The sequence below is a fragment of the Macrotis lagotis genome, chromosome X, assembly GCF_037893015.1.
Source record: "Macrotis lagotis isolate mMagLag1 chromosome X, bilby.v1.9.chrom.fasta, whole genome shotgun sequence".
Lineage (NCBI taxonomy): Eukaryota > Metazoa > Chordata > Mammalia > Peramelemorphia > Peramelidae > Macrotis > Macrotis lagotis.
This window is the reverse complement of record NC_133666.1, coordinates 297,347,411-297,363,556: the sequence shown is the minus strand read 5'-3', so window position 1 is coordinate 297,363,556 and position 16,146 is coordinate 297,347,411. Positions and strand designations below refer to the sequence as shown.

General features: G+C 32.9%; 1 protein-coding gene across 2 annotated transcripts in view; it reads left to right on the top strand.

The window, feature by feature from the left end:
* Nucleotides 1–16,146, top strand: part of WDR7 (WD repeat domain 7) — a 483,043-nt gene that overhangs the window by 24,530 nt on the left and 442,367 nt on the right. For both annotated transcript variants that reach the window (XM_074208025.1, XM_074208024.1), the window contains exons 7-11: nucleotides 3,524–3,669; nucleotides 4,142–4,244; nucleotides 9,479–9,620; nucleotides 9,732–9,980; nucleotides 11,884–12,104. In XM_074208025.1, the coding sequence (XP_074064126.1) occupies nucleotides 3,524–3,669; nucleotides 4,142–4,244; nucleotides 9,479–9,620; nucleotides 9,732–9,980; nucleotides 11,884–12,104 (861 nt within the window). The remainder of the gene's footprint in view (nucleotides 1–3,523; nucleotides 3,670–4,141; nucleotides 4,245–9,478; nucleotides 9,621–9,731; nucleotides 9,981–11,883; nucleotides 12,105–16,146) is intronic.

The following is a 16,146-nucleotide window of genomic DNA, read 5'->3' as shown; positions in this document are numbered from 1 at the left end:
GAAAGAGCTTTCCATTTGTCCAATTGGGGTTTTGAGATAATTATTTTCTTTTTCATTTGCCCAATTGAGGATTTGATAGATTTATTCTCATTTTGTATTTGTCCAATTTTATTTTCTAAGGATTTTTTTTTCTTGTTGCAAGGTATTATTTTTTTCTCCCAAATTTTCCAGTTGATTTTTAAGCTCCTTACTTATTTCTACAAGGAAGTCTTTCTGTGTTGTAGACCAAATCATATTCTCCTCAGTGGTTCTAGGTCTCTCTGAGTGCAGTTTTTTTTCCTTCTGAGAATTTTTCTATGGATCCACCTTTCTGCTGACCCTTCTTCATTTTGCTAAGACCTTGAGTTGGGCAGGTGCTAGTTTACAGGGAATCGCTAGAGGCTTTACTCACTGAGTGCAGTTTTTCTGGCTGGCTAGTAGGAGGTGCTGGTTGCTTTTTCTGGAGTGTCTGTGACCTTGATTTAGGCCTTCTCCCTTAGCTTGACAGGAGTCATTGAAGCTGTTGAATCCCTTTGCCTTCAATTTATTCTCATTTTGTATTAAACCAATTGTATTTTCCAATGATTTTCTTTCCTGTTGCAAGGTGTTAATCTTCTCTTGGGTTTCTTTCCCCAAATTTTCCAATTGATTTTTTTTAAATTTTTATTCTCATTTTGTATAAATAATTTTTTTACATTAATAAAATATTGTTTAAGAGTAAGCGAAATGCCCCCTCCCCCTATAAATATAGACTTGTTTGAGCGATAAAGTAAAGGGGAGAGAAAAAAAATTAAAATTAAAAAAATAATAGTAATAATTTTAGGTATGGCTAGGTGGTGCAATGGACTGAGCACCAGCGCTGGAGCCATGAGCCCCAGAGCCCACCTCTGCCCCTCCCCCTACACCCAACAATCACCCAATTTATTTTTAAACTCCTTCCTTATTTCTTCAGGGAAGTCTTTTTGTGCTGGAGATCAGATCATATTCTCCTCAGAGGTTCTAGGTCTCTCTGAGTTAGGGTCTTTTCTTTCCAAGACTTTTTCTATGGATCCACCTTTCTGCTGACCTTTCTTCATTTTGCTAAGACCTTGAATTGGGGAGGGGCTGGTTCACAGAGATTTGGTGTTGTGATCCCTAGAGGCTTTTCTCATTGAGTGCAATTTCTCCGGCTGCCTAGTAGGAGGTGCTGGTTTATTTCTCTGGAGTGTCTGTGACCTTGATTGAGGCCTTCTCCCTTGGCCTAAAGGGAGCAATTGAAGCTGTTGAATACTTTTTCCTTCAATCAGTGTTGGGCTCTAGCCTGGGGTGAGGTCATCCCTCTCCTTATTGTCAGCTGGTTCTTTTTAGAACTAAACTTAAGGAATATTTTTGAGAAAGACTATTGTAATCTTTTAGTTTTCATGTCTGAATTTATGTTCCTTGTTTATTTGTAATACATCTTCTCCTATTGAGGACATATTTAGAATGGTGCTCTTTGGAGCTCTCTGTTCTTTTTAGAGCAAATTCAGCAAATATTGAATAAGCATTTGCTATGGAAGGCACTACCTTTAAGGTGCTTTAATGTCTTAATGGGGAGGGGAAAATAAAAAAGTTCTTTGTTATGCAAATAATTGTCATCCTAATTATAATATAAATGAATAGAAGATATCAAATATTTTGACATGAGTCCTTTGAGGCAGATGAGGAATCATTTAATAGTTTTGAAAATGAAGAAGGACTCATTGTGGAGCTGACACTTCAACTAGGCCTTGAAGATAGGGCAAGATTACCAACAATCATGGAGTTGGAAAATAGCTTGATAAGATTATAAAGTGGAGTAGAGTTGTGACCACTCTAAAGAATGAAGGGGAAATTGAACTAATATTGGATAGGAAGACAGCATCTGCTGCCTTTTGACTGAATGAAGTCACCCTGCTGTATCTTCTGAGGCTTGCAGATCAAAGCAGGGAGAATTAGGACTGCTTAGCTAATGTCATGGGCTCTTCAGTTTCTCTTGTATAGTAGGAACAGAACTGAGGAGTTGGATATCCTTGGAAGGAGAGAAGAATACAAACCAAATGATATTTTATTTCTGGTAGAGATATTGATGTCATGATCTTTTTTTCTCCTTGCTTTCTTTTCCCTTGCATGTATTATATTCTTCTGAGTTGTATTTGTCCCTGAGGAATTTGGGGTATGAGGTCACCTTTTGAGCCCTTTCCTATTTTCACATGTGTGTCTGTAAAATGTCATAACCTTTGTTAGTATAATTTGGATGAAAATGGGTGAAATGGAAAGTTTTATGAAATAAGTTTGGACAAGAGAGTTGCAACCACTTTGTAGTTTGAAGTCTTTGATTGTCTTCAGATGAATTCTAAAACTCTAGGATTTGAATAGGGAGGTGCCTCAGTGACCAGTCTCAGACCTAAAAGTGAATGGCTACCAGAATGCCTCTCCAGTATGTGGAGCCTGAATGTGCTTGAATATCTCCAGTTAATGGGGAACCCACTACCTATTGAAAAAGCTTGTTCTATATCAAATAACTCTTAAGACTTAGGCTTCTCTAATATCAAGCCTAAAACTACCTCTTTGCAACTTCCATGCCTAATTCATATTTTGTCTTTGGAACCAAACACAATAAATCAATGTTTCTTGAAAATGATTGCCTTTCCAACACTTGAGGACCATTATCATGTACTTCCTGACTCTTCAGCATAAACACACTTAGTTCCTTCATTTATATTCATATAGTGTGGACCTGATATCCATCATCATTAGACATTTCTTAGCACATTATTGTTCTTTGTAAAATGCATTATTCAGACCCAAATGACAAACTCCAGAAGTGGTCTGGCCTGAGTAGAATGTAGCACTTTTTTATTCCTGGGCACTATACTTAATCCAACTAGATATCTTGGGTTTGTATTTTTTTGGAACGAGAGGGCATTGGCTTCCATATTATACTTTCAAATAAAGCTTAGCTGTGCTTCCCCATTTTGTACTTATGGTTAATTTCTTGGCTATAAATCTTAAGACTTTTTACTTTTATCCTTATTAAATTTAATTTTATTAAATTCACCTTTATAGTTATGTTTAACTGCATAGTTATGTTACAAACAAATTATTGGAGGAGACAAGCTGACTGTTTCTAGCATTTTCAGATTTCATTAAGAGCAATCTTATCTCTCTCCTGGATGGTTTCATCTACTTGTTGATCTTAAAGCCACATACACTTTGGGCAGTACCTCTCTTGTTTACAGTTGAACAAAAAATATACTACTCTAGGAGCTTCAATTTTCTTCAGCTGAACTCTGATCTTTGCTTGTCTATGGCGAACCTCTAGAATGGTTATTAAGCACTCTTTGATTAATGTTTCTGCCTCTTCCTACTGAATTGTTGTCACCACTAATTCATGCTGAGGAGACTTGAATTTTACTTCATCTCTTTCTGATTGATTTTTAAGTAAAGGAACTTGGCTCCTAGAGGATTTAACCAACATGTCATTGTTTTTATTTATATTATAATATGAATTTAGAATTTTGAGTTTGTTTCTGGTTCTTTGTAGGTATTTGATGCTGGAGATTATTCATTGTTATGTTCTGGACCCAGTGAAAATGGACAAACATGGACAGGAGGTGACTTCATATCTGCCGATAAAGTTATTATATGGACAGAAAATGGACAAATTTATATTTACAAACTACCTGCCAGGTATTCAATAAATAATAAGTCACAGTATAAGAAAAAATTTAGGGCATTAGAATCATCTTAAAATTTAGGTGAAGAATAACTGCCATTCTCAAATTTCAAGAAATTTGCTACTTTTGTAATGAAAAATTTAAGTATTGTATGGTTTAAATATCATAAAATATATAAAGAAGTATATGGTTAAAATGGTGGAATAAGTATTAAGTATAATTTTGAAGATTAAATTATGAAGTTTCAGTTTAACTCAGAAAAATTTCAAAAAGGAACATTTAAAAATTTTTCATTGAAGTGAGATATGTTAAATTACATTTTATATTTTATTATTATAATTAAATAATGTCATACTTTCATATTTACAATTGAGTTTTGAAAATATGAATTTTAGCAGTGAAAAAAAGTCTTATATCATGGAATTATATTTGAGAAACAAATTTTAAGAGATGAATTTTCATTAAGTGTTTTCTCTGATTTTCAGTTGCCTTCCTGCTAGTGATTCATTCCGCAGTGATGTTGGAAAGGCTGTTGAAAATTTAATTCCTCCTGTACAGTATGGTCTCTTAGATAGAGAAGATAAAGAGGTGAGATGCATTCTGAGTACTGTGGCCATACACAGATTCATTGAAGCAAGTGTATTAAAAATTATTATATATATATGGAATTTATATTCCTTATTTGTCAACATAAACATTTGTTCAAGACATAATATAGTTCAGTAAAATCTAACTTTGTTGATTATAGTTTTTCTACCTGTTATGAAAGCTTTATTCTTATCTCTAATGCTTCATAATGTGGCCATTATTGGATTTCTGGATTGACTAATTGGTCTTCTTGCTATTATTTGAACATGATAGTCCAACTTCTGCTTCTCTGCTTTTCATTAGCTGTCTATCTTCCATGCTTTGAATGAGCTCTATCTTCACCTTCACCTTCTGGCTTTCTTCAAGACTTAGATCGGATTTCACCTTTTCCTTGCTAGGTGTTATTAGAAAATTGTTGTGCTCAGGGAGACATCTCTAGGAATATATGTATATATTTTCATGTCCTTTAAGTAAAATTGGTGTCATTGATTTATATTATAGCTAGAACATTTTATATTTAGTTTCATCCTTTTTCATTGTTAATATTACCAGTGTTTTCTGATATTTCCCTTACCTTTGTACATTTAAAAACAGAATTGAAGTTTCTTATACTATACTTTATTCCATGACCAAAATGTCATCTTGTGCCCTTAGTGATCAGTTGGGCGGAAGATGAGTAGCAGTCATTTTTCAGGTCCTGATGATAGCTAATCATTGGCTTTCTGTCAAATATTTGAAAATAATATTAATTGTCCTGATTTCATAAATGTGTGATTATGACTGTGGTCCTAGTACAAATTATTCAAGTTACTCAGACTAATGCAGAAAAGTAACTCATTCAAACTCATTATTGCGATATTTCATTTGACTCAATTTCAGGGTGATTTCTTTTATTTATTTACTTTGAGTGGAATTTATACAAGGTAGAACAGATATGAATATATTGTTTTGATATCAGAATTCTATTAATTGACAAGCAGGAGATTAAATTGACTTTGATAAAAGAGTAAACTTGATTAATTGAATCTTCTCATACTAAACCTTTGACTACATATGATACAAATATATGTGTTGTACTAACTTCAGCAACCTCTTCAACAACTTTACCTGGAATTTTTGTGTTATAACTACTTGAAAAAATTGAGGTTGACATAATTATTAAGAATATTATGATATGCATTATGAAGGCTGTAAAAATATAAAAATAGTAGTGGATTCTGAGAACAAGTATATTTTAAGATTGTTTAAAATATTGAAGAAATGTAAAGGGAAAGTGAGAATAAAATAAGGAGTAATTACTCATTTATTATTTTGTGAATTATTAGACTTGGTTGATTATTCAAAAATTCTTAATATAGTGACAAAAGGACATGGTATCAAATTGATTTCTAATTGGTTTTCAATCTTCTGAGAAGGGGGATTTAGTTAAAAAAATTGGAAGATTTCATGCAGGAGAGATTTGGACAGAAAAACTCAGAGAACTGGTTAATTCAGAAAATATGTTTGCATGACTTACTTTAGATCCACTTTGAAACTCTTTGTAGCACAGCTTCCATTTTGGATAGGCTGTCCTCTGGAGGAAGAATCTGAATAGTTTAGACTAAGTATTCACTGGAACTATTCAAAGACTGGCAGCCAGCTAGATGATGCAGGGATAGAGCACTAGCCTTGGAGTTAGGAGGATCAGAATTCAAATTTGGCCTCAGACACTTGACCCTTACTTGCTGTGTGACCTTGGACAAGTCACTTAACCTTGATTGCCTCATATCCAGGGCCATCTCCAGTTATCCTGATTCATATCTGGTCACTGGACCCAGATAGTTCTGGAAGAGAAAGTGAGGCTGGTGACTTAGCACAGCACCCCCTCACTCAAATCAGATTCATGTGCTTGTCATGGCATTACCTCCCTGATGTCATGGTCTTATTGGAGAGCAAAGACAACCATCATCTACAGGAAACCTTCCTGAGTTATCTTCACTGGGACCCTGTTCTTCTCTTTCAGTGTAGCCCAAGCATTTTGCACAGTATTTGACACAGTACATATTTGTTAACTGATGAAACAAATACTCAGTAGTACTTTATACATGTTTATCTGTTGTTGCATTCTTTAACCAAAATATGGGTGCCTTTAAATGTCATTAAAAGAGGACTCCACTGGGTCATCTTTTTGGAGGAAATCCCTTCACCCTCCCATTTTCTCCCTGGCCTCCATTTCACTTGAGAAAAAAATCCTATGTGTCTTTAGTCTTAAATCATTGACATTACTCCATGGATAACTTTCTCTAAATCCTATGTGTCTTTAGTCTTAAATCATTGACATTACTCCATGGATAACTTTCTCTGCCTTCTCACGTTATCATTCTTCTGCCAGTTAAGTTCTCCTGCTTGATCAAGTGACCATATATTTATTTTACCTTGGACATATAGCATGTTGAATGAAACATTCAATTCACATCTCATTGTAATATAAAGCAGTGATATTCATAAAGATAAATTTAGTACTGAAAGTTCAATTATGTAGATAGAGCTTTTAAAGTAAAGAAAACAGATATTGAGCAGGTAGGGTAAAGAAGTACAGACTTAGACAAAGGGGAGGCAGAATTGACTTGTCCACCATTGTTATTCTCTTGAAAATCATAATCTTCATCATATTATAGTTTTTGGCAATTATTTTCTCCTAGGTACCTATCTGACCACAATGGGATTTTTCTTCCTGAAAGTTCTTCTCTCATTTCCCCTTCCTGGCAAATTTGGTATATAGGAAGGACTAAATTTCATTTTTATTTATTCCTTTTATGTCCATTGGACTTTACACCATTTAAGAGACTTAAATATTCTTGTTTAGGCTCCTCCACATCCCATTGGTCCTAAAGTTGTGTAGTCTCTTTGTATTCATAGTAATATCATACAGTATTATACATTATTTTCCAAAGACCTATAAGAAATTATGAATGTTTGTCTTTACATTCCAACTAATTTTGAATGAAATTAATACAGAAGCTAATTTACACTAATTTATTATGAAATTTTAGGAATAGTGAAAGATATTTAGGATGATTCTATCTAATAGAATAATTTATCATGTAAAAGAATCCTATGAGAGCTTTTGATGATGCTATCTTAAAAACATGAATTAAAATGATTTTAATCAAAAAACATTCATTAAATAACCAGAATTTATTTAATACTAATTTCTACAATTTTAGAAGCTTTTAAACTACATGATGCAATTTTTTAAAAAAGTGCAAGAATGCTATTTGTCCAATTTTCTGCCAAATTTTTGAAAATTCCATCCCCTGTGTTGTTCCCTGGGGGGGGATGGGGGGGGAGGGATGAAAGAGAAGATATTTGTCATAAATACTTAGGGAAACAAAATTTATTTGACCATAAATAATCATTATATTTAATCAACTTAATTTGCTATTATATTTAACCAACTTAAATTGCTATTCATCTCCATTTAAATTAGAAGGCTATTATTTGTGTGATACAATGATTTCCACAGATATCTTTAAATGGTTGTCATCTGCTTTCCCCCATCTCACTAGATATGTTAAATTTCATTTAGGTTCATTTATTTTTTTAAATTTTTTTGTTTTTAATAGGCAATGGGGTTAAGTGGCTTGCCTAAGGCCACACAGCTAGATAATTATTAAGTGTCTGAGGCCGAATTTGAACTCAGGTACTCCTGACTCCAGGGCCGGTGCTCTATCCACTGCACCGCCTAGCTGCCCTAGGTTCAATTTTTAAGACACTTATTAGCAGAAAATGAGTTGCTTTTATATTGGAATAAATACTACTTTGGACTTTGTTGAATGTCTTTTTGGTGCAAGAAGTTATGGTTGTCTTAATTACATTTCTGTAACACAGTAAAGCTTTAGGGTCTTTTGCATTTAAAATAAACAAATTGGTTCAAGTTTATTTTGCTTAACATCCAGGGAATAACTACCATCAATTTCACTTAAGTTATATTTTATATCAATTTTAATTACTTTTGGTTGAAATATTTTTTGCTTGTTGATTAAATTAAAGTACAGGAGGAAATGGAATTTTATTTATTCAGTACATATCACAATAATTTGAACATAGTGTGTACCACATTTAATTAAGAAATGATGTACTAGATTTTTTAAAGATTTTATGAACTAAAGACTCATTTTCTAGCAGGAATCAAATCTTTTTCATCCTTTTCTAATAAGACTTAAAAGCAATTATCTATCACAATGAAATCACAAACAAAACTCTAGCCAATTAGTTGATTGATCATTTTACAGTTGTTAGCTAAAGTTCAATATTTCATGTGCATATATGCACACAAAATGTGATATTGAATATGACAAAATTTTAGTGACATAGAAAATATGTTTATCAAACTCTAATTGTGACTGTATTATTGATATACTTTAATATGGAATGTGGAAGTAATGTCTATTTGGAATTGCCATTTGGATTCAAGTTGTAACTAGTCACTATGTGAATTTAGCCTCTGGTAAATTTTTCTTACCTCTATAATTAGAGGTAGCAAATCTCTTATTAGAGAAAGCTTAATATAGTGGAGAGAGCTGGCTCTGGTGCTTTCAAGAGCTTAATTCAAATCCTGCCTCTGATGCATGGTAGTTGCATTGATTAAAGGAATATTCTTATCTGGGAATTCCCTACATCAGTGAAATCATAGGTCTCATCTTAAAATTTTATGATTGCATCTTAGTCACTGTTTAAAAATGGAGAGTGTTTTATTAATATCTTAAGTCAAAAACTTGTGAAAAATTATATGCATGATTTAACAATAGTAAGTTTTAACTGACTAAAAGCTGTCAAGATCATTCATTAATATATGTAAAACATTTTGCCTTAGGAATTTTATGATTCATTGAAAGTTAATTTTGTGCTTAATTTAAATATTATTGAATAATTTTAGATATTATGTCAGAGTTGTCAGTGCTTTTAAAATACTTTTGCACTGTGTATCTTACAGGGTTTTTTTATGAAGAAATTATATTTCAAAACTTTTAAACTGTATCTATTTATATTATCTTTTATCTTATATCTATATATATCATTTTTAAAATAAGGGTGATAAAAATACATTGTCTATAATGTATTCTGTATTCCTGGTTCAAAAGAAAAATGATTAATATATGCATCTGAAACATGTTGCTGATGTTTAAATGTTTTTATTACAAATTAAACATAAAGCTGTAAAAATTTGAATGAATATGCATTTTTTTCCACAGTTGTTTATCTGCCCTCCTGTTACTCGATTCTTTTATGGACGTAGGGAATGTTTTCATAAGCTACTTATTCAGGGAGACTCTTCAGGAAGATTGTGTATTTGGAATGTACCAGACATACTTGAGAAAGAGGAAGCTGCAGAAGGTAATGGCAATTCAACTAATAAGAAATACAAATAAATATTTTTTGATATATTTATCTGTTTAAATGCTGTCTTTTTTCTTTTTTGTATCTTTTAAAACAAAACATCTGTAGGATTGGAAATGACAACTTCAATTTGTTTACAAGAAGCCTTTGGTAAACTCACTCCTTGTCCTGCTGGAATTATAGATCAACTCAGTTTGGTTCCTAATAGCAGTGAACCTTTGAAAGTTACAGCAAGTGTGTACATTCCATCCCATGGACGACTAGTTTGTGGCCGTGAAGACGGGAGCATAATTATTGTGCCAGCAACACAAACTGCTATAGTTCAGCTACTTCAGGGAGAACACATGCTCCGGAGAGGTACTGAAATTAAGTTTTACAGTCTTATATTTTGAGAATTATTAGAGATATCTGTTTAAAAAACAAACCATATGTTGACATCTGTAAAGCTTTGTGTCATGTTGATATTTTTAAAATGTGAAATGTCTGACTTGCCTTTGTTGTCTCATGCCCAGAGTATTGTAATAGGCTTCTGGTTGTTCTCTTTGTTTCAGTTTCCCCCTCAATGCTGTCATCTGTCTAACTGATCTTCTTGAAGTTCAAGTCTGACCATGTGAACTCTAATTTAATAAACTCCAGGAGCTCCCTATTAACTTCTGGGATCAAATAGAAAATCCTTAGTTCAATTTTTAAAGCTCTTCATAACCTGCCCTCCTTCTTTCCAGACTTTTTATAACTTACTCTTTTCTATATCCTTTATGGGCCAGGACAGTGGTTTCCCTGCTATTTCTTCCACAAAACACTGCATTTTCACTGATTGTCCCCTATGTCTAGAATTCTTTTGTTCCTTTTCCTTGCCTCTTGAGTTCCCTAAGTCAGTTAAAATCCTGTCTTCTTCAAGGAGCATTTGCCATCACCCTTAATACTAGTGTTTTTTCCCTGAGATTATTTATTTGCCTGTTGTCTCTCCCATTAGAATTGAACTCCTTGAGAGAGGGGATGTTTTTGTTTTTCTTTCCCCTGCACTCAGCCTAGTGCCCTGGCACATGGTAGGTGCTTAATAAATGTTCTTTGTTTTCTTCATTTAGTTTTTGTGGTTCCTTTTCCATTTGGTTAATTTTACTTCTAAATGAGTTGGTTTCCTTTTCCAGTTGGTCAATTTTATTTTTTAATGAGTTAAATTTTTTTCAAGTTGGTCATTTTTACTTTTAAAGGAGTTAATTTCTTCCATCAGTTTTTCATAATTTTCCTGTGTGGCTTTCTCTTCTTTTTTCCATTTTTCTTTTTTCTCTCTTCTTTGTTTTTCAAAATCTTTTTTTGGAGTTCTTCTAAGAGATTTTAGATTTAAAACCAATTCATAAATTCTTTTGAGGTTTCACATACAGGCCATTTATTACTGATTTCTTCTCCTAAAATAGCATTTTTATCATCCCTATTAAAAAAGTAACTTTCTGTGATTTAGAGCTCTTTTTGTTGTTGTTGGGTTTGTTTTATTTGGTAGTTTCAAGCCTTTTGTGCTGATCCCTGGCTTATTGCTTGCCAAAGTTTACTGCCCAGGCATTGCCTATGTAGATGTTTGTTTCCTCTATGCTAAGGTGTTGCCCATACAGTGGTTTGTTCCCAACACAGCCCTGTATGTTACCCCAATTATCCCAGGGCACAGATTTTGTCTGCATTTGGGACCACCCTGGTGGCCTGCTATCTAACTGGTTTGCTGAGCTGTTACCTGAGCTGCATTAGCTAAGAGCCTCCTGCTGACTTTCTTGCCCTCCTTCCTTTGTTGGACTAAAATTCCCCCTTTACCCAGAAGAGGCAAATCTCTACTAAAGGTTATCTATGATATCTTGAGTTGAGAACTTGTTTCACTCTTGTTTTGATGAGGTCTTTTTAGGTCTCTGTAGAGCTTCATTTAAAGTTGTGTCAGGAAAAGCTCTAGGAGCTTCCTAACTTTATGCCACCATCTTTTTGAATGAATTTGACTTTTTCATTTTTTTTTGTTTCTGCTAATTTGATCAGTTTGAACTAGTGCAACAGAAGAACTTCAGGTAAAGAATTTTAGCTTAACATATGTAGAATCTATCACTTAATTTCTTGGAATTATTTATATTTAGAAAATAAGACATGATATGATGATCTTTTATAAGATTTTTGTAGGATTTTTTGTGTATATGTGAAAAATGTAAATCAATTCATATTTCTCTTTGTTGAAAATTTTTAAGATTGGAATTTCTACCTTATTTTAAAAACAAAATCTCATTTGCAGGTTGGCCACCTCACAGAACTCTTCGGGGTCATCGGAACAAAATTACATGTTTACTATATCCTCATCAGGTCTCATCTCGTTATGACCAGAGATACTTAATTTCTGGAGGAGTGGATTTCTCTGTCATAATTTGGGACATATTTTCTGGAGAAATGAAACATATCTTCTGTGTTCATGGTGGAGAAATCACCCAGCTACTTGTTCCACCTGAAAACTGTAGTGTAAGTTGATTATAAGAGTCTGCAATTAGCATGGCAGTCTTTTTTTGAGTAAAGATTGTGCTGAATCATATTGTGAAAGGCCAATAAATTAATTTTCATTTGTAGTGTAATTTAAGGAAAAAGTTCATGAAATTAAAAAAATCATTTTTAAAGAATGTAAAAACATTTTCTAGATGTCCTTTTTTAAAAAAGTAAAGTTTATTTACCACCACATACATCAATGTGTAGAATGAAGAATTTTAGTTTTAACAGTGTTTTTTTTAACACAAGTACCATGTGTTTTTCCTTAGCATATATACCTTATAGCCTAGTATATCTTTATTATCTTTTAGATCTTTTTCTGTCACCTTTTTCTTGTTTCTCTTTTCTGTTTCTTTAGCTAAAGGTCTAAGGTCTAAGGTCTTTAAGCAACTCATATCCTTCCCCCCCTCCCAAATATATTGTTTCAGTGTATGTTTGTAGTAGCAACTCTTGAGGATTGTTTTTATGATCTCATTGACTTTCATCTGTGTGAAGTAGGAGTTCATTGTGTTTCTTAACATATCTAGGATGTTTTAGAAAATACTAAGATAAATCCTCTAGAACTAGGTCTTCTTCCTAAATTATAAGTGAGAAGAAACTGCAGTCTTGTCTCCTGAATCTAAGAGTGAATTGTACAATAGTGCCACTGCTTGTTTTTTCTTTTTAAAAAATATTCATGTAGTATAAAGTTGAATTATAATTGATACATCACATCAAGATTCCCAGGCTCTTGAAATCGTTTTCTAAAATTTTTCTCTTATATTGAAATTGTTTCTTTAGATTATTTACCTAAATCACTTTATACTAGAGAAGAATAATTGCTATTTTTCCTTTTTTAAAGGGCTTCTGAAATGATAATCTTAAACATTTTGATTTATTTTTTTAAAGCTCATAGAATTATAGAGTTAGAAAGAATATATGAGATAATTGGTGAATTTTTTTTTAACCTTTAAGACCTGACTTCAAGACTTGGCTGTTATTTACCATTTGTATGGCATGTAGAACTCATAGGTTTCCAAGTTCAGTTTTCTGATCTATAAGATGGAGGTTCTAGGTACCATTCACTTCAGAATCATTGTGAGGAAATTACTTTGCAAACTACACAGTGGCATATAAATGTGATTAATTATTTTCATGTCTAGACTCCAATATTTTGCAAATGAAACTTAAAATCTTCAGCAGTTGGTTGACTTGCCTAATCACAGTTGACTAATGGCACTGCTAGACATGGCATTCAGGTCTTTTAGTACTCTTCTTATACCAGCCTTTCTCCATTTTTCATGATTAGTAATTAAAAGTGAATTTTAAAAATTATGAGATTTATAACTAAGTGCTACTTTTAATACCTTATAGTTAAAGATGACAAAATTTCCAAAGATTATTCCAAAGGAATGTAAGCTCCTACCAATCCTACTTGGAGAAACCAAGTGTTGGAACTTTGTGTCCCTTCTCTGCCCATCAGTGTAGCTGACTTCAGAGGCTCATAACTAGAAAGTCAGTGGTCATGTGAGAACATATTTTTGCTCATCACAACTTATGAAGACAGCTGTGGAAAGAGTTGTCAGTTGTCAGTGGGGGTGGGAAGGAGGAAAGGAGAATACTTCCATTGGTAAAAGGAGGTATCCTGTATAATATAAAGGAACTATATATACATACATATATATATATATATATATATATATATATATATATATGTATGTGTGTGTGTGTGTGTGTGTATACACACACATATATATATATATATATATATATTTATACATACTCATATTGTGCAAACTGATTATATTAATTTGACCTTGATGATATATGTTTAAAGTCCTGAAAATAAATGTGTTTCTATAACCTTGTGGTAGGAGCAGTATTCCCTCCTCTCATCACAGCTAGACTAATTTTTCTTTGATGAATATTAAGACCATCCTTGAATCTTGGTTGACACAAGGGACTAAAGTTTCAAAATATTGACATCAATTTTCTGGTTGCCTGAGAACAGAAACCATGAGCATTCCTAGCATCTCTTGGTATTTTGATTGATGGATCATGACAATCAACTGGCAGGAGAGCATCTCTCATCTAAATCCACTCAAGGTATCCTCAGCAACTATTTTCATTTCAGTCTTTTTGCTATGGCTAAGCAAATCACTTTTTGTTAATTGCTGAGTGTTCTTCATGTGACTCATCCCCCCCCCCCCCCCGTTTTGAATCTCTCTCTTCAGAGGACTGGCCTGAATCAGTCCTAGCCCATATCACTCCTTTCATACCCCCTCAGTACAGAATGATTGGTTTTGACTGAAATCCCTCTTTCTCTGCCAAGTCACTTTCATGTATATAGAAGAGAAATTTTTTTGGGGGGAGGAGTTTGCTTCAATTTTTCATAGCAGTATAGAACAGCATGGTATACCAAATAACTATTAGAAAATTGAATTTTTTTGAGATGCCTTTTTTCTTTGTTGTTAAGTAGCATTAGAGAATATTGATTAAAGTAAAAATAATACTTCTTTGACAAATGATACTTTACTAGTAGGACACTTGCTAAGTTAATGATTTAACAGTTTCAAAGCATGGTGCTTAAAGATCAAAAGGTTTAATTGACAGGAGAAAATAAACTGAGGAAGAGAATTTGAGTGTTTGCTTAATATTTAAATGTCTATCCTGTTGTACATTTCAAAGTTAACCACATTATATATTATTGACTAAATCATATGCTTTGTGTACTGCCTTAATAAGTTTCATCCTAATTAGTTTTTTAGTGATATTAAGTACTAATTTTAGAAGTGTCAGTAGCTTAGATACCATGTACATTTCTCTCAGTGTGAGAGGAATTAATTCTTCCAACTTAGATATTTGCATAGAGTCAAGATAATCTCTCCTTAGCATGGAAAAACAATTAAGGGGCAGCTACTTTGTGTAGTGGCTAGAGTACTGGCCCCTGAGTCAGGAAGACCTGAATTCAAATCCAGCCTCAGATGTTTAATAATTGCTTAGCTGTGTGGTCTTGGCCAAGTCACTTAAAAACCCATTGCCTTAAATAAATAATTAAAAAAGAAAGAAAAACAATTAAATATTCTTATGTATTATACATGATTCCTTAGTTGTATTTTTTTATTCAACACTATATGTTTTATGCTCAAGGACACCATGACTGAGTCCTGATGAAGAGACAGAATGTGCTTGTTTAGGTTTCTCCAAGAGCCCATGTCTTAGATTTTTAAAGTCACATGCCAAACAATATCTATGGATGGGGATAGCTTATTTTTAACTATCCTATATTTTCTTTTTATACTTTTCCTCTGGGTTACTATCTCTGTTTTCTCCTTTTCAATCCCTTTTTAAAAAATTTCTTGATATTTTAATTGGTGTGAAAATTTCTTGTTTTCTGACTTTTTTTGATCTTTTAAGTTTTTTACCTCTTGTTGACTTATGTGATGTGTCCCCTTGTTATGTAGCCTAGACTTTGGTGAATTAATCTTATTCTAAAATGTCAGAAACACTGCCTAACAATACTGAAAGATGTATTTCATTAAGCAATATATATGTTTTTTTTTAACTGAGGGGAGAGTTGATATTGAAATATCTTAAATGGGAAGTTTTTCCTTTGTCCTATTTAAAAAAATAATAGAAATCTATCTTTTCATCTTTCCTTCTTTTCCCATTGGATGAAAATAAAAATAAAAGAGAAGTATTGTAAAAATATGCATAGTTAAGCAAAACAAGTTCTTGAATAGACCATGTCCAAAAAATTAGGTTTCAGTTTGCACCCCAAGTCTCTCTGTCAGAACATGGTAGGCACAGGTGTTTATTATTGAGTTGATCAGAATAAAGTTTTTAAAGATTTTTCTGAAACTACCCTTATCATCATTTGATCATAGGACTTCTCCACCCCCTTCCCTCTCACTGCCCTCCCCCCCCAGGTAACAAACATTTCCTTCCATAATTGAGCAAATTAACAAAACAAAAAACTCTTAGTACTTATCTAAATAATCCAATGAAGCAAATGCTACATTAGATATGTTAGAAAATAACT